This window comes from Hypomesus transpacificus, chromosome 2 (genome assembly GCF_021917145.1).
Source record: "Hypomesus transpacificus isolate Combined female chromosome 2, fHypTra1, whole genome shotgun sequence".
In the NCBI taxonomy this organism is placed as follows: Eukaryota; Metazoa; Chordata; class Actinopteri; order Osmeriformes; family Osmeridae; genus Hypomesus; species Hypomesus transpacificus.
In genome coordinates, this window is record NC_061061.1 from 3,719,137 (window position 1) to 3,742,725 (window position 23,589).

A 23,589-nucleotide genomic window follows, 5' to 3' on the forward strand; every position below is an offset into this window, starting at 1 on the left:
CCTCAGGAGTCGTTGGCTGTCTATTTTAAATATGATGTATAATACATTGTGATGGTCAATCATATAAGTAGTATCGACACGTGTTGAGAGAACTTTAGCTAAAGCCTATTAATTGTCTCCATGTAGTGTTCAGTCCATAAGTGAGACTGAGTTGATTTGAAAGAGGATGTGAAACTATTAGGGGCCATATCAGCCTTAAAGTAAACCACCTGCCATTTCTGAAACTGAAATGTTATTTGGTTGACAGTTTTATCCTGTTTAATCTGTATTTAACAAATGTTTTGCACTCAATGACTGCAATGTGCAGTCGATATTACTTGCTGATCAATTAATAAATACATTGAGGCTAGTGTGTAGCAGCCTCAAAACCTGTGTTCGCAATACGGCAAGCTCAACCAAATTTGAAGTCGCGAGAATTTTGATGATTTCAACAGCTCTAATGTGCAGTACTACTCCAGATCGCTATGTGCTCTAGCGTTTGCACTGCTGCTGCAACGATGGCTTTTGTTGCCTTTTTACCGCGGAAGTTCGATCCAGAGGTATCCAGTGGCAGTGGAGAGCAACGATAGTGTTACCAAACAAGCGCTTGATTTTTTATTGTTGCCTGGTTCGAACACAAAGTTTTATTCAGATAACCATCAAACGAGAAACATATGTTGAATTGTCTGTGAATCGACAGTGTAAATATCGTAATAATATACAATGTAGGCTAACCATCATCGTTTATCGGACGCATGCACTTCTGATTTTCCATGTGTGCCCACCAAATGCAAGCTTGGTGGCTATATATTAGCTGGGCGTTTGGAACAGTACCGTGTTTTTTGCATGAGAGGTGAGAAATGGCTGATTGTATCTAGTTAACACGGTTCGTTGAACAGCTAGCTAAGCATTGATTTAAGCCCACAGACTAACCTACAGACATTTTTATGCCACGCTGGTTTTTATGGACCCCTCCCTAGTCAGCTAACGCAAGCACTGTTTTGCCGCAGCCACAATGTCTTTAGAGTACACCATCGACATCCAACTGACAGAGCTAGGGTTTCCTGACATATTTGAAGCGGAAGAGACACCTGTCAAAGAAACACACGATGCTACATCGTCGATTAATGCCTCTACCTCACCGGAGCCTCCAGTAGAAAACCTTCCAACACCCAGTCCATCTCCTCCTCGAACACCTGAGCCGAGTCAAACGATCAGCGAAGAAGAAGCAGAGAAAGACGATGGGGGAGAGGGAGATGACGGACAGGGAATTGTCAGAGAAGCTCAACATATAGAGACAGGTACATTTAATGCTGTAAATGGACAAGAAGAGGAAAGTGGTGTGGAAACGGAGGACACTGATGACAGTGGGGTCTCCGAAAGGGAAGAGGAGGACGAAGATGATGATGAGGATGATGGGCCTCCCTCAGGTAGGCTTACGGCATATACATTTTCTCTTGCATGTCCTCGCTCAAATTTAAACGTGTACATTTGATGCTTAGACACCAGCTACCCATTGGGCCCATTTATTTATTAGCCATTTGAACACTCCCCATGTTCATTGCAGTGACAGAGTCAGGTGGTTCTTCTGAACACCACTGTGGAGTCTGTGACCAGGTCCTGTCCTCGGACTTCCAGCTCCGGGAACACATGAACCTGCACACAGGAGAACGCCCGTACTGCTGTGCCGAATGTGGCAAGCGCTTCTGCCAACTGGTAAACTACCGCTCTCACCTGCGAACACATGCCCAGCCCAAAGCCCTGGCCGCCGACTGTTGCCGCATCTGCCGCAAGACCTTCGAATCGGTAAAGGCCCTCAAGCAGCACCTGAGCAACTCCCATTTCGAACCCGAGTTCTACGAGTGCGACGTGTGCAAGCGCATCTTCACCAACAGGTCCGGTTGTGAGGACCACATCAAATGGCACAAGGCGGTGATGGGCAGCCACGTGTGTCCGACCTGCGGACGCCACTTCCACCTCGGCCGCTCGCTCAAGCGGCACATGCAGAGGAAGTGTCGCAAATGGAGCTACGTCTGCTGCGACTGCCCCTTGGTGTTCAAGAGCAAGAATGCTCTCCTGAAGCACAGCTTCACCCACCTGGGCCTGCTGCCGTACACCTGCGTCCAGTGTCGCCGGCACTTCCGCCTGGCGCGGCACTACAACCAGCACAAGTGCGAGCCCGACCGCATCCAGTGCGTGGCCTGTCTGGGAGTCTTCACCAGCCAGAACGACTTCGAAAGGCACAAGAAGGACACTGGCTGCTGGGGCCACCAGGGCTCTAAGGGGAGCGAGATCCGCTGTATGGAGTGCGGCGAGAGCTTCGCCAGCATGGAGGAGCTGAAGAATCATGCGGGGGCTCATCAGAGGGTCCTGACCTGCTTCGTTTGTGGCAAGGGCTTCCGATCGTCTCTGCTTTTGATGTCGCACATGGGCGGTCACGCGAGCCAGAGGCCATACCTGTGCCAGAAGTGTGGCGTGGGATTTCCCCACCAACAAGACTACGACTGCCACCTCAAGAACTGCGGAAGCATAGTCCTTCCAATGGTGAGTTTTTCAATAGGGATGTTTTTTTCAAATACGTGTCATAAGTACAGGTCAGGTCTTCTGTTGCTAAGCGTTTTCCTCGTTACGGGGAATTTACACAGTGTATTTGTGTATGGAGGGCAGCTGTTCAATGCTTATTCTTGTGGAGAGGCACAGTTGGGGGAGGGAGGGGGGGGGCAGTTGTTCTGAGTATTTATTTTCTCCCCGTTTGTAGATGGCTCCAAAGAAACCTCAGACGACTACCCAAGCTGCTGCTACTGTGTCCCCTCCCCAGCATGCCCTAAAGATCGCCATCCCTGTCCACAAACCTGGCCCGCAGGTTCCCATCCCTGTGTACAAACGTGCCCCAACTGCAGTTCATAAGCCTGTGCAGAACGTTCCTGCGTCACCGGCCCCAGTTCACGTTTACAAGCCAATCAAAGCAATGCCAACCGTTGTGGGAACCCCAATCACCATCCCAGCTGGAGTCTTAAACAGTGTCCCTACCCCGGGGCAGAAAGGGGATGGGTTGTGGAAGCTCTCCCTGGATAAGAATCCTCCTCCTGGGGTGAAGTTAGTGGTGTTTGTCCCCACCAACAGCCGTCTGGCTTCCGGGCTGTCTGGCTCATCCACCGGTCCCGAGACCCCAGCCTCTTCGGTCTGTCTGCCCAAGCCTCCTGTTATGGTGCTCCCACCTGCTCCTAGAACTGGGCTGGGGGTGGAGCACACCTTCGACCCTGTGCCGAGTCCATCACCCGGTGCATATCAGCACCCGGACGTCCCTCTCGATTTGGTCAAAAAGCCCGGGGGGAACAAACAGGAGCCCAGTGATATTCAACCTCTCGATCTGTCCATGTCCTCCTCACCCAAGGCCACACTCCCCGGGCCTCCTCCTTTCACCCTCCTCCCACCCATTAAGAGTGAAAGCAGAGACCCGGGGTCTTCAGTGGAGCCCACTGGTTCTGCTCTGGACCTGGTGCTGGTGAAGAAGGAGCCTCAGTGTCCGAGGCCCAGCAGTGGAGAGCAGAACCCCGACACGAGGGCCTCGAACGCGGGGACGGAGGAGCAGTCGGAGAAGGGGACATGTGATACGGAAGCACGGAACGGTAGGAGCCCCGTCCGTCGTCTGGCCGCGGTGAAAACGGCGGACCCAAAGTTCGAAGAAGACGGGCATCCGACAGGTGAAGAGGGAGGGGTGGGTGAATCAACTCTGTGTAAGGGTGAACCCCGGCCTTTCGAGCTGGCGCTACAGAGCAACTTGCAGCCAGTGGGAGGACCTTCGCCCACGACACGGCCCACAGTCTCCCCCTCCCCTCTCCTCTCACTCGGCCGCACAGCAGAGCACGTCCCCTTCGCATTACGCTCTACTCCCTCGCCGCCGACAAAAAGAATCAAGTTAGAGGAAAGTCAAGAGAAATCTGAATAAATCTCCTCACATTTGTATAAGACTGCTTTTAGCTGCTGAGGGACACAAATCACCCTAGACACTCCTGCGAAAGAAAACACTATATACTGCGTATAGCGCTATTGTAGTTGACACAACTTATGCAAGTAAAAACTTTGACCCAAGGGTTTATACTGATCTTTTTCTTACTATTATTATTATTCGTATTATTGAAAACTCCATTAGTGTACCTCCTTTTGTCTTGCATAATATTCTGACTTTGAACACTGTAAATATAGACTCAATAACAATCAGTGTGCCTCGCTATGGGAGTTGACACCATCTAACTATGGTTGTCGCAAGAGGAATTGTGGAGGAGATGCTGAAGCTAATATGGGACGCATGTGCTGTCAACAGTGTCCTGCACTCAATGTCGCAACCCTGCATTCCAAAACATTAGTATTTCAATGCAACTTGACTATCACACTGTAGCTGGGATCCTACATGACAGCAATAACGACCAGCACATGGAACAACACGTTCCATACAGTGTGCTTGGCCTACTGTTTACATTGTCTTGTGTGATCAGATAACTTTGTTTTTAATGAATGTTTCTTGTTTAGCCAATCCTCTGTGAAAAAAATAATATTCTGTTTAATTCCATCCAGTCAACTGCTGTACAGGACATTTGATCTCTTTTTGTTTAGAAAGTGTTACGGTTTGGAGGATTCAGTGTATGCTGTAAGTGTAGGTGTTATTCAAGACTGTTAGTTTTCTTAAAAATGTTGCTCATTATGAATGTCCATTGAGGTTGAGTATTTTTTGCACTGTATGTGTATGTATGTATTCTGACTTGATGATAAAGATGACATGTTACGATGAAGGCGAGTCAGTGATGAATGTACTGTAACTTTAATAAAATATAGTTGAAAACAGCTGGTTCATTTATTTATTTTTACCGTTCCACAAAGCTAAGGTCAATACCAGTGGTGGGGACTTCATACTTACCAAACTAGTAGTAGTTGACAGTTACAAATTGTTATACCAGACACAGTATCTAAACTCCGTTTACAATTTGTACATATCGTAAATGTAAATGTACATTCTTCCACATCGGGCGAATAAAAAACTACGAATGCTGTCACATGGTTAAGGAGGCCCGGAAATGATTCGCAAGCCCAGCCTTTGACGTTGTCGTTTTATAATATAAGCTAAAGTGGGTGCGGGACAATGGTAAACATAATCGTAATGCATGTATTTTGACGTCTTATACACATGTTTCTCTGAAAAAGACTATATAATCTGAATGCTCCATTTATATTTAGAAACGTTCGTGAGATCGCTTTACTGTTGGCTACATACCACATTCTTATGAAGCCTACTATGGACAAAGACAAGTTCGCTGTAAACGTAGGTATACCCATATTCCCATTTAACATTAATCGAAACCGTATACATTGATTTCAAATATTGTTATATTTTTCAAAACATAAAGTGCATATAAGAAAAAAAGCAGGGAAAGTGTATTATTAGAGGTTGTAACCGGGAGAAGTGCAGACAGCTTGTGCGTAAGGGGTACTTGCATAGTAAACACCGTTACACACATCTGTCAGATACCTTATATTCTGTAATATAATAATTGCTATGTCACCTTCTTCTAGCCAGCTCCCTGCACCTCCTGGTTGGAGATGCAACAGTTCATTGGCGACCTGATTTTGTCAGGTAGCGGATCCAGCCAATCAATGAAGGACTTGAGCCAGCAGGAGTTTCTTCGTGTTGCCTGGGAGACGACAGGGAGCGAGGCCCCGAGGCTGAGAGACACCCCTCCAGCAGGTGCACATCTACCACAACCCAGGAAAGTCCAGGATAAACCAGCTAGCTTCAGTCGCCAGCTCCAGCCCGAGTCTGGAGAAACAGCTGGAGAGGCCAGAGACAGTATAGGAACACGGGGTGAGTCATTATGTAATCAGAGAATCTCAGGTTTGATGCCGGAGCTTTACAACAATCTCTAATTCCTGTTGTTCTCCATCTCGCAGTCCAACATCATGCCTGCACCTGCCCTGGCTGCCCCTACCCCTCTCCCCCTTCCTGCCTTCCCTCCGCCCATCCCCCGAAACCCAGAGACACCCTGTCCACCCGGCCACACTCTGACTCAACGTGCCTCCCCAAGGACCTCAGCTGTCCTCCGGTGAGGCGGGCCCAGCGTGAGTCAGGGGAGGAGGATGCCGGTGAGCCCAGCAGCACCACCTCCTCCCGGGCCGATCCCAACCATCTCCAGAGGCAGGAGGTCGGAGCTCAGAGCGACAGCGACGGCCCCGACACCCCCGCAGCCAAGGGCTCGACGGGCCCCGAGTGCCGCCTGCCCACCTACCCCTGTCTCTGCTGTCACCGTGGCTTCCAGACCTGCGCCCAGCTGCTCCAACACCAGCAGGGGGCGGACTCTGCCTTCTCACAAACCCACGCCCATCACCATTTCCACCACCACCACTGCCCCTTCACCTCCTGCCTGCCTTGCCCCTCCCTGGCCCGCCCACACTCCCCCTCTGACCAGGCTCCGGCCCCCTTCCCCTGCCTGTCCTGCCAGCGCTCCTTCCCCACCTGTGCCCAGCTGCTCCGTCACCAGCACTGCCACACGCAGCAGCAGCAGGAAGACGAGGGCGGGGCCTCCTCCGGCTCGTCGCTGCATCCCTGCATGCATTGCGCCGCCTCCTTCCCCAGGCCCTCTCAGCTCCTGCAACACCAGCGCTCCCAGCACGCCCACAAGCCGGCTGGCTTCCTCTGCACCGAGTGCGGCAGGGCCTTCAACTCTCACAGCAACCTCCGCATCCACCTCAACGTGCACACCGGCGCCCGGCCCTACTCCTGCCCCGACTGCGGCAAAAGCTTCAGCCAATCAGGGGCTCTGAAGATCCACAGACGGATCCACACCGGGGAGAGGCCTTACACCTGCGCCTACTGTGGCAGGGGGTTCCCCCACCTGGCAGGGGTCCGTGCCCACCAGAGGACCCACACAGGGGAGAAGCCGTACCGCTGCACCCAGTGTGGGAAGTGCTTCACCCAGTCTGGGGCTCTGAAGATCCACACCAGGATCCACACAGGGGAGCGGCCGTTTGTCTGCAGCCTCTGTGGGAAGGGCTTCTCCAACCGCTCTGGGATCCGCTTCCACCACCGCACCGTCCACGGCCTGGTCCCGGAGCCGGGGGCCGGGAGGGGACCTGGGAGTCCCAACGGCGGCTCCCCCAGACTGGGCACTTTGCCGGCGGTCTCCGGGCGTCCGAGCGCCAGCCTGGCCGTCACTTTTGGGCTGAACACGTGCACGGGCTCCAGTACGGACACAAACCCCCGAGGTCTCCACGCCACAAGGCTGGATCCTCCTGGGTCTGGGCTTTCCTCCAGCTCCGCTTCCAAACCTCCGCCCCACTCAGCCTACGTGAGGAGCCTGTCCAGGAGGGCGGAGCCGTACAGTGGGAAGGAGGCGACCGGGAGGGCGTTGATGTACGCCTGTGAGGACTGCGGCCTTCGCTTCGCCGACGCCCCATCCAGGAACCGCCACCAGAGTCAGGAGCATTACTCGACCGAGGAGGGAGGAGGGGGAGGAGGGGGTGGAGGAGGGGGTGGAGGAGGGGGTGGAGGAGGGGGTGGAGGGGGCACGAGGGAGCATGAGGGAGACGCTCGGAGGGAGTGAGGGTATGAAAGGTGGAGGGAGGAGAGCATTGTAAAAACTGTTTCTGGACAATAAACTGCTTTTTCAAATCCTGATTGGATGCTCACAGGCTTACTTTCAGTGGAAAGCTGTTTAGTAGATTTATTATGAAGTACCGTCATGTTATTACAGCTTGTTGTGCCTTTATTTCTTGGGGGAACAGTATTCATGTAATGTAAAGGCCTGTCTTCTACTGTTTCTGTATCTATACTGTACCACATATTGCTGTAGTGCAGAACAAAGAGAAGCAATTCCGGTTTATGTTAAAGGTCCCATGACATGAAAACTTCACTTTAAGAGGTCATTTAACATTAATGAGTTCCCGTAGCCTGCCTTTGGTCCCCCAGTGGCTAGACATTTTGATAGGTGTAAAACAAGCCCTGGGTATTTTTCTCCGCCTTTGAGAAAATGAAAGCTCAAGCGCTCCGATTTCAAAATGTTCCTCTTATGTCGTCATAAGAGGAAAAGATACTTCCCCTTTCTCTGCCCCACCCAGAGAATTTGGCTCGCCAATGAGAAAATGAGCTATGACCGTACTAGCGCGATATTGGTTTTTCCTCGAGAGACATGGCTTGCAAACTGCCTCTCTCCTCCTCATAGCATTTAAAGCTACAGACACAGAAATGGCACGTCCTAAGGAAAGCTCATTGTGGGACTGCTCGTAGTGGCTGTAATTCTGCACCGAGGCTGAATTTTTGGAAAAGAGACTTCAGATACAGTATTAGGGGACCACTAAGGCCTATATAAAAGCATCCAAAAACAGCATGCCATGAGACCTTTAAGAAACCTTGTTTTTCTATAGACTTTATGTGCCATCTAGTGGGCAAATGTTATCACAGCGATTACATTTTTATTGTTTGCATCAAGCACAATTCTTAAGTTTAAAAAAGACCTGTAATTGAAACTGAAGATACATAAAAAGTATTTATTTATTTCATTTTTATATTGTTTCTCTTCGGTCCATCCAACATTTCAGTACATACCTAAAACATTCTCTGACACACATTTTGTGATTTAATAATAAACTTTTGTCAGTGAGACAACAAGAAGTTGTCCCTGCCTTTTCATTCAATATGTTGTGCTATAGCACCTGGAAAAAGCACCTGAAAGTTTATGTTTATAGCCATGTTGGCTCCTAGACTATAATAATCCTACGGCATGGTGGCCCAATGATCATCCTCTTTCACAGCACCAGTGCAAAGAACTCAGAAGGATTCTGGAACCTGGTTGGCCGGGGCCTGCTGACGGCTGACCTATAAGAGTCCCCCGTCTGGTACGCAGCCAATCAGAAGGCAGTCTTGTGTGAGTCTGTTTTCTACCAGGCTGCTGTGGTCAAAACGGCTCCTCGTAGGTGTGCTGCAGCGAGGGGTCAGAGAGCTGGGGCTCAGCGTACAGCTCACTGTCCTGACAGGGCCCGCCGGCGTGGAGGGACGGGGTGCAGTAACCGTTGGGCAGCTGTCTGTGAGAGGGACAGTCATACACAGCTTGGCTTGCTCGAGACAAACCACTAGAGGGAGCCCTCACATGAAACCCGTGAGGGGTGTTGTGTACGACCCCCTGTGAGGTTGCCAGGTTTGGCTCTGGGGGCTGATCACCGAACGGAGTGGCGTACTCTGGCTCTGGGGGCAGGGGTTCGGTGTACTCGGGCAGCTTGCCAGGGGTATCGTAGTGGTTGAAGGTGAAGGGCGTGGTGTAGCCCTCCTCGATGCTGGGCCGAAACGTGGAGCCGAGCATCTGTCCCCCAGCCGTCAAATCAGGCTCGGCATAGTCTGAGGAGTGCACACACACACACACAACAACAAGGATACATTAGGGTATTTTTCTATATATAGAAACAGATGGGGGGGGGGATTTTTTGGCAGGAGATGTTGGGGAGAAAGATAGGGGATGACATGCAGCAAAGGACCCTGGTCGGATTGAAACCTTTGCCGCTGCGGTAAGAACTTAGCCTTCATGGTACCCCCACTTATAACATGTGCTGCCACAAGGCACCCTATAAGTGTCTTTTTTTTAAAGTGAAAATACCACCACGCTTGAATCACACAATTCAAACTACTCCACAGTCCATGATTCTAATGATGTGAAAATCATATAGCACAAAAAAATAGGGAGGAGACCCACAGTACATTCTGTGAGAAACCCCTTCACCAATGTGTGGGGTGGGGGAAAAAAAAGCCATTCAAATTCAAGTGTTCCTTTGAATCTTTTTGGGGATGAATCTTGGAACAGTCCTCCCTTCCACCCAGCAGGGCCCCCTATCAGGGCACTGCTGAACTGACTGGACACCAACAAAGCCCTCTCTGGTGACTGGTTTGGAGGGGGAGCAGAGCGAGGCCTCAGCCTCCAGCCCGCACCCAATACAGCTGGGCCTCAATGCCTACCCCTTAACCCGCGGAGAGCCTTCGGAGCGGGAGCTATTTTAATTAGGCCGGCTTTAGAGAGAGCTGGGATTGTCTTAGCCACTGACCCTCTGTCCTGGTTATCACTGAACTTCTCAGTGGAGGGCCTCCTCATCTGGGGGGGGGGGGGGGGTGGGGAGGGGGTTCGGCAATGAGGAGGAGGGGGGGGCTGAGTGCCCTTTATCAGGCTCCAATTAAAGGGTCTCTTTCAGAGCGGTTCTGCGGACCAAAGAAAGGAATGTTTATACTGCAACTGGGCGACGGGCTAAGCCCGGGGGAAGAATGGACGACCCGGAGAGAGAGCTGTTTGCCTGTCAACCGTGGTCGGGGCTCCTCAAACTGTCCGGCCAAGCCGGAGGATGTGAGGGAGAGAGGGATGGAGGAACACGGGCGAGTTTTGGAGCGTGGAGAAGTAGCCGCGGTCTCTCCACGGCCCGGGGACTGCTAATAATCCTGTCTGGCAAACAGCTAAAAGGAAACTCATGAAGACACGTCGATGAAAAGCTGGGGTTGCGTGGGGTCTGTCTGTGAGAAGGTCTGGGCAGCTCGTTGGAGAAGGTGGTGTTTGTGTGTGGTCCTACCGTTGAGAGGGGGGTTCGGGAGAGCGTCATGGACGTTTCGCTCCAGAGGGTAAGAGATAAGCTCTGACTCCGGGCTGGGCAGACTCTTTCCCTGGAAACTCGGGCAGCCTACAGTACACACACACACACACACAGTTAAGTGACTGACAAAACAGCAAAAGGAGAGGAAACAGCAAAGGAAAGCTTTAAAAATACCCCCCAAATGACCTTTGGCTAGAGAGTACTTCTTCATATGTGCTGCTTTTCTTCTGAAAATAGAAAATAAACAAACATATATATACAGATCTATTCTGTCCAAGTGACATTAGAATAACTACTGTCTATAACTATAGCATATCATCAGCTCCAGGTCAGACTGTATTTACAGTACGTGTGTGGACCAGAGCAGGTTGATGAAGAGGGCAGTATTGCAGAGAGGCACTATAGCTGGACTGTACCTTCTCTTCCACCAGACTCCTGCCAACAGACAGCTCACACACAGGATCAACCCCAGGACCACGCCCACAGCCACGATCACTGGCTGACTGGAACCTGCAGGGGCACGAGGGCCAATCAGAATGCTAGGCATGGTGTTGGTGCCAAAACACCAAACAACAGTTATAAATATGTAATTCTATCTGGTGTATTAACAAAAAACTAAGCTACAACAATAGCTTTATGCTACAGCATTGCTAGATAAGTATTAAAAGGGCTTCTTCTGACATTCTAAAAGTGGGACATAACACAATGCAGCACAGTAAAAGGTATTTTACCATGCAGTGAATATCGAACCTTTCTTTAGAGATACTGTTCAGTCATCCTGAGACCAAGTGCTCTTTAGCACATGAGCTCTGTATAACGAAAGTATAAGCTGTCCATCAGAGTACAGACACACATACTTTTACCCTTCACGATGACCGGCCCGTCAGTCGGAGCTGGTTGGGGGGGCGACGTGGTCCCTACAGCCCCTTTCAAGGTCGGGGAGGCTGGAGAGGGAGCAGAGGACACCTCTCAATATCATCCCTATGGCCCTCCGACACACAAACACAGGGAGCTAAAGGCTCAACAACATTTCACGCTAAGGTTTGTGCTTCTTGCTAGTCCTTCAGACGCCAAGCTCTTGCCAGGCTAACGGACTAGCCATGCTACACCAGGTCATAGGCTGAGGCTCACTGGGCCTGAGGCTCACCCCCAGCGGAGCGATGCTTGGGAGACTGGCGGGAGACAGGGCAGCCCAGGACCTGGACGTGGGTCGAGGCACGCCTGTGCCAGCCGCTGGGTTGCAGCCGGAGATACCGGGCCACCACTGGAGGAAACAGGCTGTTGAGCACGCTTAGATGACCGTCCGTGTGGGCCTCGAACACCTGTCGAGCAACGAGGCCACGCTAATCGTAACAGCATACAGACGGGGGAATCTCTAGGGCAGTGGTTCCCAACCCTGGTCCTCAGGGTACCCCTGTCCGGCATGTTTTAGATGTTTCCCTGCTCCAACACACCTGTTTCAAATGAATGGGTCGTTATCCAGCTCTGCGGAAGCCTGTTAACGACCTATCATTTGAATCAGGTGTGTTGGAGCAGGGAAACAGGCAGGACAGGGTGCCCTGAGGACCAGGGTTGGGAACCACTGCTCTAGGTTGACTGAAATTCACATCCCTGTTCTACTGCCACCTACAGGCTTGGTCTAGTAAATAGGCTGCGACGTGCAAAACGCGCACCTTTTTCTCTCTGCTCTGCAGAAAGACCTTCCAGGTCTTTCTGTCTTTGCTGAAAAGGAGAGTGTAGGATTCTATGTAGGAGTCTGGCGTACCGCCGGTTATTATTCCTGAGGAGAAAGGATACTGTCAACATTCTAAAACACTTTCTCATGCCGTTTGGTAAGTGTGAAAAATAGCTGTCTCTTTTACCGTCCAAAACAGAAAAGGTTATCAGATACTGCTGACTGACCTCTGACAGTGCTTCTCTCAGCCAGCTCCAGCTCCAGCCAGGGCTCTGGGTCATTGCTGTCTGCTGCCCAGGGTAGGAACCGACCTGCAGAATCCATGTTTCTTGGGGACCAGATAACTCGTTGACCCAAACCATCCACTGTCTCCCAGAACGAAGACGCATTGAAATCAGACACAGTCAGATCACTGTTACACACTGTTGGAATAAAAAGGAAGCATGGGTCACTTGTTAAGGTATGTGCAACAAAGTAAACCATTGAAATTAAAGATTGTTTTAGATGAGATCGATTTCTGCGAGTAAAAATGATTCTTAATAACACATCAAAGTAATCATTCAGTGTTTACCTTGGCTGAAGAGCAGTTTCTTCTCAGACAATGACCCCCTGTGGAAACAACCGGGTTTGTGGTCAAACATCTCCACAGTGTGTAAGCAGTCTGTAAGCAGACTCCACAGTGTGTAAGCAGTCTGTAAGCAGTCTGTAAGCAGTCTCCCTGACTCCACAAGGCAGACAGATCCCGACACAGATACTTAGACAATGCCCCCAGTCTTCTAGGTGCCCTGTGTTTCTACAGTACAAACAATGATATTCCTACATCTACCAGGTCCTTCTCAATGGTACCAGATCAACGCACATCTTGGAAAGGATTCCATTGGCAAAGCTGGAGTCGTACAGAGTGAGGCTCCGCTCGCGGCTCACAGACACCCGGCCTCCGAGGCTGTCGGACACGACGCCGGCGTGGACCGCGGCCTTGCACAGCACCGAGGTCTGGGTCCGCAGGGGAGAGCGTGAGGGAGAGAGAACACACACAGTGTAACCCCAAGTCTGTCCGACCCATCTCTCTCTTTCCCTTCTGTAGCCCTCTTAACCCCTCTCTCCTCCCCTCCCGATCCATCCAGAATCCCCCCTCTCCAAGCCCCCCTCCCTCCTCTCCCACCCTCCGTTCCCCACTCACACACAGTTCAACCTATATCACTATGACGTTACAATTGTCAATATTTCTAGTATAGATTGAGGGGCAGAAGTTGTGTGTGCGTGTGCGTGTGTGTGTGGTGGGGGGAGTGTTCGGAATCAGATGGAACCCGTATGCGCTCCCAAACATCTCCCAGTGGAATTATTCCCAGAAGCCTTTGCAGGCCGGTCTGTTCATCAAGTCAGCACAGGGTCCTAAACAACCTGGGCTGAAGCCATCCTGTATACTCACGTCTCTGTAGCCCTGTCGAGAGTGGCCATGGATGTCTCCCGTCACGTCTCCACACCCAGCGGGGCAGTACACGCTGAAACAGGAGACGTCACGTCAGAGGTTGCGAGCGCTTCACAAAGAAAGGACGGGACTGAAGCACCCAAAGCAGTTCACTTACCTGAACCGCGGAGAGGCGAAATGCGATCCTCGCTTCACACACGAAATTAGATCTGGGATTGAAATCAGACAGCGCGAGGGTTTGAGAGTAAAACACATACACACACAAACGCACACAAGCGCAGACACACAGTCCTCTGGTCGGCGAAAGGGTGGCCCACTGCGTAGATGTGACTAAGGCTTTGGTTGTTGTGTCTTTCCCTGTCCGCAGAGTAGAGAGGAGGGCCCTTGTGTGATCACATGGAACAGAGAGCAGTTTGTGCGTCCGACTGTGAACTCGTCCCTGGCTCGGACGTATTGCAGCAGGGCTTCATAAACAACCCAGTAAACAACAGGAAACTGTAATACATACAGGAACGGTCTGAAATGTTCTAAAAGTGTTCCACACTTCAGCTGACCCCCACTGTTTGGAAGCCACAGAGCTCATTTATGTGTGTGCAGCCGTTTGAAAATAAAAACAAACCCTCACACCATAACCCGGGGGGGTTATATCAAACTTGAAAATAAGCGAGCCCCATGCAACTAAAGGCGGGGGAAAAACGGCCAAGCTTTGTCAGCATCTCCAAACGGTAACGCCAATGTTTGCTTAGATCCCTTACCAAAAACCGTACACAGTGCACCGTGCAATGCTACGATACAGCGCTAAGCCCCTGTGGATGTGTGGATTTACTCTGCGTCATGAGACACCCCCAGATATGTACTGAAGGTTTGAGAGAGTGGGCTGTCGGTTTCATGCTGCCGTGCCTCTGGAGCCTTAGCTGAAGTGAAGGGAGACAGAGGGAGTGCATAGCTCTCCACCCACTCAGAGATGCAGTGAGGGGCCCCAGGCCTCCTTGCATTCAGCCTGGGCGACGGAGTCTGCTCTCCTGGCTGCTGAGCAAACACTCAGGAGGGGAGATAGGGATGGGAGCTGCATTCCAATCAGCACGGACACACACACACACATGTGAACACGCACACACGTGAACGCACACAGTGTGAGCACACACGGGAGCGTGAATTCACACATGCGCACGCCCACACACAAAGACACCCACAAACACACACTAACATACCCACAAACACTTGAGTGTACAACCACAAGAACACTGCAACACATGGAAACCAAACTGAAGTAACATGTGTGTAAACATGTGGAGGGATAACAGTACTAAGCACAACACTGGAGGCAGCATGATAGATTCCACCTCTGAACTTAATGCAGCAGACTGTGAAATAACACCATGTTTACTGTCACTGTGACACCTCCACAATGCTTGTTTATGACTGTATTTGCTGAGCAGAACTCTAAGGATTACACTGTAATGCCACTAACATGTCAATGAGCCTACAAACAGTCATTTGCACCCCATAGAGTGTTCATCGTAAAACACTGTTTACAACCAGGAGTTATGAGAGCCACTGGCACTCAATGCCACGACAGAACGAGACCAGTAAGATCATTTGCACACTTTTTAAATGTAATATATAATGTAATATATAAGGGTATAAATGTTATATATTGAATTACTGTATATAAACAACAGGTATCATCATTCATCTCGAGAGACTTCTTGAGAGACTTCTTAAAGAGACTATTTGAGAGATTAGGAAGTGAATCAATCGTGTAATCCCTGACTCAGCAGAAGGACACATTTGGAGCCGATGTTGATTGATTGTTGCTGAAGTGTTGTTGGTGAGCAGGAGGGTACCTGGGTGCTGATCGGTGCTGTAGGACAGCAGGAAGCCCCTGCCCGAACGATGGGGACCAGAGTTGAAGACGATCGTCACCTCATTACTGGTCACGCTCACGTTCTTCTCGGTGCCTCCCAGCTTCCCACATAGGGGCCCTGGCAATGACGTTCACACACACACACACACACACACACATACAGTATCAGTCAAAAGTTTAGACATATTATCCCATTCCAAACCTTTGACTGGTACTTTAAGTGACCGAACACATTCACACATATGTAAATATATACAGATATAAGTACACACACACAAAAATAGACACGCATGCACATACTCTACACACGCACACAAAAACATGCACATATTCTCACACACACACTCATAAGCCTAAACAGGCTTGTTCTGCGCACACAAACACCAAAACTTGTCTCTGCAGGACAGAATCAAGTGACAGATTTAGAGAGAGAATCTTGCCAAACACGTAAAACACAAACCACATCCCTCCCCCCTTCTATGGAAGCAAATCGTGACCAAAATTCAAATGAAAATGCATTTCCAGAAATGCATTTTCATTTTAAGAATGTGGCTGCATTATTTGACTCATAAATCAAATTAGTATTCAATCATCCTATTTGCATTTTCATTTTCTTCTTTAAGACTGCTCATTCTTTCCCTTAATTAAAATGAAAACGAAAAAGACATTTGAAATTTAATTTTCAAAATATGCCCCAGCAAATAGATACCAAAATTCAATTTGAAATGTAAAATTTGAAAATGAAAATGCATTTCCAGAAATGCATTTTCATTTTAAGAACGTGGCTGCAAAATCGTGACCACAATTCAAATTCAAATGCATTTCCAGAATTGCATTTTCATTTTCAAGAACGTGCCTGCAAAATCGTGACCACAATTCAAATTCAAATGCATTTCCAGAAATGCATTTTCAATTTAAGAACGTGGCTGCAAAATCGTGACCACAATTCAAATTCAAATGTATTTCCAGAAATGCATTTTCATTTTAAGAATGTGGCTGCATTATTTGACTCATAAATCAAATTAGTACTGATTAGTACTGAGCGGACATTGCATTTTCATTTTCATGTTCTGCCCGAAAAGAACTGCCCATAATTCGAAAACGAAAATGCATTCTGAGCGGCGCAGTAGAGTGACGTCAGTAGCCGCTCTTCTTCAGCTCCCTGCTGACCGAGCTACCCATCTTGTTCGGTAGGGGGCGGTGTGCACATACGCATTGCATTACATGACAAATGTGCCGGGAAATTGATTGAATTGCCGGGTCTTTAGAGGACGCATCACAGATCATGGCGCTCCCTCAAATTGTGCAGACACTGATAGAATTAGCTGAGCTGGTAGAAACTAATAATATATCTGAGTCTGATGCCCGTGACCGAGTAGAACAAGTCACAGAGAGCTTGGCTGCATACTCTGCCGTCACAGACGTACACATTAATGAGGTTGCCATAGTAAACCTCTCTTCAGTCCTGGAACGGCTGGATGCTGTGGAGCCTCAAATGGGACGGGGACGACCAACCATCCACATCCCGTTCGAGTCCATCGAAAACTATTTATTAAATGGTCTACTTTTTCCTCTGAAAGCAAGCTGTTTCACCCTTGGCCTGGTTCAGACAAAATCTGAATTTCCGCAATCTGAATTTGAATTTCCGCAATCTGAATTTCAAGAATCTGAATTCCTGCAATCTGAATTTTAGAATGTTTTATTTTTGGATCAAAATAATTCAGTTGTATTAAATTTGGCATACAAATAATTCAGATATTATATATTCAACAGCAATATATTTCAGTTTTATGAAATTCGAGACACAAATATTTCAGATCTTTCATATTCAAATTCAGATACTTTTGTCAGCTTTCTAGCTCCGTAAATCCGTTGCTTTGCATCCTCCGACGGATGGTCTGGTGGCCGACAACAGCTCCGCTATATCCTTTATTTTTAAACCATTTAATAAATAGTTTTCGATGGACTCGAACGGGATGTGGATGGTTGGTCGTCCCCGTCCCATTTGAGGCTCCACAGCATCCAGCCGTTCCAGGACTGAAGAGAGGTTTACTATGGCAACCTCATTAATGTGTACGTCTGTGACGGCAGAGTATGCAGCCAAGCTCTCTGTGACTTGTTCTACTCGGTCACGGGCATCAGACTCAGATATATTATTAGTTTCTACCAGCTCAGCTAATTCTATCAGTGTCTGCACAATTTGAGGGAGCGCCATGATCTGTGATGCGTCCTCTAAAGACCCGGCAATTCAATCAATTTCCCGGCACATTTGTCATGTAATGCAATGCGTATGTGCACACCGCCCCCTACCGAACAAGATGGGTAGCTCGGTCAGCAGGGAGCTGAAGAAGAGCGGCTACTGACGTCACTCTACTGCGCCGCTCAGAATGCATTTTCGTTTTCGAATTATGGGCAGTTCTTTGCGGGCAGAACATGAAAATGAAAATGCAATGTCCGCTCAGTACTAATCAGTACTAATTTGATTTATGAGTCAAATAATGCAGCCACATTCTTAAAATGAAAATGCATTTCTGGAAATACATTTGAATTTGAATTGTGGTCACGATTTTGCAGCCACGTTCTTAAATTGAAAATGCATTTCTGGAAATGCATTTGAATTTGAATTGTGGTCACGATTTTGCAGCCACTGGGCAGTTCTTTGCGGGCAGAACATGAAAATGAAAATGCAATGTCCGCTCAGTACTAATCAGTACTAATTTGATTTATGAGTCAAATAATGCAGCCACATTCTTAAAATGAAAATGCATTTCTGGAAATACATTTGAATTTGAATTGTGGTCACGATTTTGCAGCCACGTTCTTAAATTGAAAATGCATTTCTGGAAATGCATTTGAATTTGAATTGTGGTCACGATTTTGCAGCCACGTTCTTGAAAATGAAAATGCAATTCTGGAAATGCATTTGAATTTGAATTGTGGTCACGATTTTGCAGCCACGTTCTTAAAATGAAAATGCATTTCTGGAAATGCATTTTCATTTTCAAATTTTACATTTCAAATTGACTTTTGGTATCTATTTGCTGGGGCATATTTTGAAAATTAAATTTCAAATGTCTTTTTCGTTTTCATTTTAATTAAGGGAAAGAATGAGCAGTCTTAAAGAAGAAAATGAAAATGCAAATAGGATGATTGAATACTAATTTGATTTATGAGTCAAATAATGCAGCCACATTCTTAAAATGAAAATGCATTTCTGGAAATGCATTTTCATTTGAATTTTGGTCACGATTTGCTTCCATACCCTTCCTCCTTAAAAACAGCTCACAGGCCTTATGGGGGTTGTTTATAACATGCTCGTCTAATGTAGTTTCATGTCATGTTTCTGGTGGCGCTCTGGTTAAGAAAGAAACCACACGACAGCCCAGGTAGAGCCCCGAGGAATGCAGGAGGCAGACTGCAGGCGCTTGCTTGTACGGACACAGAACTCCACTGCATCATGAGGTAGGATGTGTGGAATCCGATCATAAAACGGCATAATAAGCGGGGTAACGGAATCGTCCCTGCCTCGACAACCGTCATCCAATACCTCAGAGAGCCGTCACACCCCCGTGCCCGTAAGGTGTGACTGGATACGCTGGCCTGGCAGAGATGCATGCGATGTAAGTTCACGTGCGGATTTGTGCAACTCCTGCAGAGGAACGACCGATGTTAGCTTTTCGCTAATGGCAAAGTAGCTAGCAAGCGAGAGACGAGTTTAAGTGGTGCGCCTCGAGTCAGGGGAAAGTGTGCAGCAACTGTTCGGTGGTTGAATTTGGTTTGAATGCAGTGATTATCACAGTAGCATAGCCACAAGCGAGACCTGAGGGGCCACAAGGGGGACCTGGTGAGGGCACAAGGGGGACCTGGGGGGGCCATGCCCCCCTCATGCACATGTCCGGCCCCCCCAGATTTCAGATTTCTTATAATAAAAAATTAAGGAATTGTATACAATTATTATAATTATACATTCTTGGTATCCCTCTCGTTTTAAGATGGGACCCCCCAAATTAAATTCTGGCTATGCCTTTGGATTAATGAATACCTTTACTCTACAGATAACCTCTACCATCCAACCATTGCGACAACTTATGATGCATCCAATGTAGTCACAGATACAAATCCCTTTCAAAAGTAGAAGCAGCTTAGTCAGCCAGGTCCCACCCCCCCTCCCCTTACCTATGCTGTGCGTCCCGTCGACGGCAGTGATGGTGAGAGAGCCGTTCCTGCAGCCGGGGCTCTGCTCCACGTCAAAGTCCCCAAACAGGAAGCGCAAGGTGTGCCCCTGTGGAGCCCGGATCCTCCATCTGCAGCAGGTGTCCACAGGGTAGGTGCCTGGGTAGTGCTGGGAGGCCAGGGTGCCACTCTCTGTGCCAAGAACCGTGTGCCCACAACCATTACCTGCACCGGGGGAGACAGATAGGGTGAATGAACACAGAGATTTGGGTCATTAACAGCAATGGGAAGATTTGGTTGTTTACGTTTTATTCCTTTGGCTGCTAATTTTGTCTAAAGCGACGTACAAATAGCACGCAGAGTTATCACATTTGAGTTGAGTTATAAACTCACACCAGATATTGTATATAGAGTTATGTGCAATCACATGTTGTATATGGTGTCTAAATGGTACCTCAGTGTCACTGAAATATGCAACAAAGTAGTTTTGGTATGATTGGAACCTTGAAGAAGTTGTGCAGTGAATGTTTTGCTTTGATAGAATACAAAGGCTTAATGACGTCAACTTTACATACACTCAAACACGCAGTAACTCACTCACACACAAACACACACACACACACACACACATACAGACAGTCTGTTGTCAACAAATACTGGAGCAGGGTAAGCTGTGTCTGGTGTGTAGGCGTGAGAAGAGAATGACTCCATGACTGGTCATGGATTCCCAGGAGCGTGTCAGCAGCTAAGTTGGCCAGCGCACGTCAGAGTGGGCGCACTACTGATCATGTTCATTAGACAAGGAGGAGAGTATTTACGCGGACGTTAATAACAGGGCTGAGTCATCTGAGAAGAGCGTGCTCAGTGGAGCAAGAGGTGTTTACAGTCCTGAGATCACAACCGCGAGCTGACCCAAAACAACTGAGCTTCGGTACAACTAACCCAAGGTACTCCTGAGAGCTAAGCCTTACCATCTATGTACAGGACTACGATACCTGACTGAAGTGCACTTCTTACTGAATAATAGGGTAAACAGACGTTTGAAAGGGTCTCTCAAAGGCTGAGACATGACTCAAAGTTGACACCATTGTACAGAAGCTCAACAGACTTCTAAACTATTTAGCTGTTTTAATTGGGTGACTGTTTCAAGTAACATGTTGCGTAGCATGACTAAATGCATCATCTGTCTGCCTGCGGTTGTCATCATGAGTAACACTCAAAGTGGAATGGAAAAACGAATATTTGAAAGTCGGTGGATGGCCGTTGTTGTTTATAATGATTCAGGATGCTGTGGGGGTGTTGGGTCGACAGCATGCCCCGAAGTCGATGACCCTTACCATTCCGGTTAGAAAAGGGTTCCTACAACTGTGGAACTTATATGTTTCCATATAAGGTGAGTGACAAATCACCGGGCGACGTTCCCGTCCGCTTCGACATTTCATTAGCAAGCGTCTCCTGTCCTGCTCCAATCGCCTCCTCCGGGCCTCTCTCTCTGACCCCCTCCCAGCCCCGACCCCACCATTGCCGGCCTGCCCCCCTCTGCCCCCCCCCCCCCCCCCTGCCCCTCACCCTCTTGTCCCCCAGGATTCCCTGGAAATGCCAGAGCGACACGCCGTAGCCGTGGGCAACAGAGCGTGGATCTGTGTCACCATCCGGTCGGAGGGCACAAGAGCAGCATTCCTGGCATTGTGGGGGTGGTTTGGAGGTTGGCAGTGTTCCTCCTGGTCTAGCCTGGCCAGGCCTGGAATCACCAACCCCACCATCACCCCACAGGCACTGACCTGGTCTGTGTGACAGCCAGCCAGCGGCCCTGTCCTCTTGTACGGGGACTCTCTCTGAGCCTGGCCCCTTAGCGGGGGCCCTGTGTGAGCTTTGTTCCATGATGAAGACACCCTGCCACTCCAGAGATTAAACCCCAACTCTACACTTCCTGATCTGTCTGGAAGGCTTAAATGTCAGAGGAAAAGAAACCAGCCGCTGAAAACAAACAGGATTTTCTTCCAGCCAGTAAAGGTTCTTCGAGGGAGAACTAGGGTGCTAAGCCTAGGCTTCTCCATGGCTTCTTCCGGAAAGAAACTGTAACATAACTGTATTGAGGCCCCCCTGTTCTTGGCAGGTCTTTACAGGCCTGGCCTAGCAAACAGGATGCTCAGTGGTGTGACCTGTCAATGCCTAACTCCGCCGTGTCAATCACAGCAAGGCAACACTTCTGTGCTTGGACCCGAAGATGTGTTTTTTATTGTAGTCTTCAGCCGTTGCTTCATCGCCAAGTCATTCAATAGTTCAACTAATCACGACTGGGATGTTAGTCATGTTCCTCTTTAAAGACACTCAACGAGGCCCTGAGTTTAACGTGTTCTGTGGGAAACTGTGTCGGTAGTGTTTGTGAATGTGGTCACAGTGATTCATATTGACCCCTTGCCTCGTCTGAATTGTGAAACGTTGTGTCAACAACAGCATGCAGACTGTCGCTGTGGTCTTCCTTCCTGGAAGGGTGGGTGTATGGCTCGACTCTCATCTGTAGGTCAACACAGATGATAGACTGGTATCCTCTGTGGAAAGCTACCATGACATCACGTTTGACTTTTGAACTCAGTTTGAATCTGGACTGTGTGCTACCGGTGCCTCAGACTTTAGCAACATTTATCTGTGACATTTTTGTCCACCTAACCAAGTATGGTTAATTAACCCCTAGATTTGGAGGATGGTTAGATGGTCGAGATTAGTGATGTCAAAGCAATATTAAGCTTTAAGTGCTTGAACTGTATACAATTACAATTTTCCTCCCAGTCTGTCTTTGTTCAGAAATGTTATTTTCACATTGTTAAGTCTTTATGTAGACACTGTAGGATACAATATGTTGGGTGTTGAACCACCGGTTCAAAAAAGAATTGTTAGTTTAAATCTTTAAGAAAAATGTATATTGACTGAAAATGTAGGCTACTGCGGGTTATTCGTATATCGTTATTCAAAACTATCTGGAATCAATATAAATATGTTCACACACCTTGCAGTGTGGTACATGTGTATTAAATTGCACATATTAATGAAAGGCTCATTTAAGTACAGTATATATAACCTACATTTCCACGCATTTTTACATTATAAAATGTAAATCAAGCTATTGATATGATAACAAAGCTCTTACAATTGACTCAAAACATATTGGTGCCAGTGCGTTATACTGGGCATGTTTTTTGATCGATTATTCCACAAAAGGACATAATTAAGTTAGATGCAAATCTTACCCTCTTGACCGTTGACTGTTCTTAGACTAATACAGATCCACAAACTGCCTAAAACAAACTTCACAGCATCCTTGATATATTGGGACTGAGCGAACATGATCTCGTAGCGCTCCACAAGGAAGGTAAGGTGCAACTTCTGAGCTGGGAAGCCCGAGGTTTTCAGCTCTACACAAGCTACAGAGTTACTTGCTTAAGCTACAGTGTTACTTAGCTTTGGGTACTTGTGATTGGCCACAATCCATTGAAGTTATCGCTCATTGGTCCACTCATATGTCATTTAACTGAACTTTAAGAATTCCTTTCCCATATAAGGGTCGGTTGTACTCGGGTTGTGTTTACGTTTTTATCTTTGACCGCAGATCTAAGATCAGTCGTAATCGATTTTCAAGTTTCACTAAGGACCGAGAACACTGGACCTGTTGTTGGTGATTCTCTTAACAATAGAAAACATAAATAATACCTGCCTACATTTTGGGACTCAGGCTAAATGCCTAGACATGATTCCTCAGAGTAGTTTAACTTGACTGTCCTACGTTTCTTAGCGCCTCATTTGTCTTTGCACGAATAGGCAACCCTGGCCTATAATAACTTTAGAAGACCGCCACCT

General features: G+C 48.3%; 3 protein-coding genes across 4 annotated transcripts; 2 read left to right on the forward strand and 1 right to left on the reverse strand.

Moving 5' to 3' along the window:
• The first annotated feature begins 534 nt into the window (after positions 1-534).
• wu:fe05a04 (zinc finger protein 628) lies at positions 535-4,809 on the forward strand. The gene is made up of 3 exons (XM_047034430.1): positions 535-1,409; positions 1,547-2,523; positions 2,738-4,809. The coding sequence occupies exons 1-3, from the start codon at positions 995-997 to the stop codon at positions 3,926-3,928; spliced, it is 2,583 nt and encodes an 860-aa protein (XP_046890386.1). The 5' UTR covers positions 535-994; the 3' UTR covers positions 3,929-4,809.
• Positions 4,810-5,031: 222 nt separating this feature from the next.
• On the forward strand, positions 5,032-7,469 carry si:ch211-79k12.2 (uncharacterized protein LOC568844 homolog; the record flags this gene model as incomplete). The annotated part of the gene is made up of 4 exons (XM_047032556.1): positions 5,032-5,119; positions 5,212-5,296; positions 5,548-5,836; positions 5,923-7,469. Coding segments are annotated over exons 2-4 (1,875 nt in total), but the record flags the coding sequence as incomplete, so codon positions are not given.
• A 792-nt stretch (positions 7,470-8,261) lies between these two features.
• Positions 8,262-23,150, reverse strand: si:dkey-34d22.1 (discoidin, CUB and LCCL domain-containing protein 1). 2 transcript variants are annotated; one of them, XM_047040706.1, is made up of 15 exons: positions 22,983-23,150; positions 19,738-19,959; positions 15,542-15,679; positions 13,852-13,903; positions 13,695-13,767; positions 13,125-13,258; positions 12,837-12,874; positions 12,493-12,687; positions 12,264-12,370; positions 11,738-11,912; positions 11,454-11,534; positions 11,007-11,100; positions 10,777-10,817; positions 10,570-10,677; positions 8,262-9,358 (listed from the first exon to the last, which is right to left on the reverse strand). In XM_047040706.1, exons 1-15 carry the CDS (start codon positions 23,077-23,079, stop codon positions 8,922-8,924), a joined length of 1,992 nt encoding a protein of 663 aa, XP_046896662.1. In that variant the 5' UTR covers positions 23,080-23,150; the 3' UTR covers positions 8,262-8,921. The 2 variants fall into 2 exon arrangements, with proteins under 2 accessions (XP_046896662.1, XP_046896654.1); XM_047040698.1 differs by having other exon boundaries at positions 8,263-9,358; positions 11,448-11,534.
• Positions 23,151-23,589: the final 439 nt, after the last annotated feature.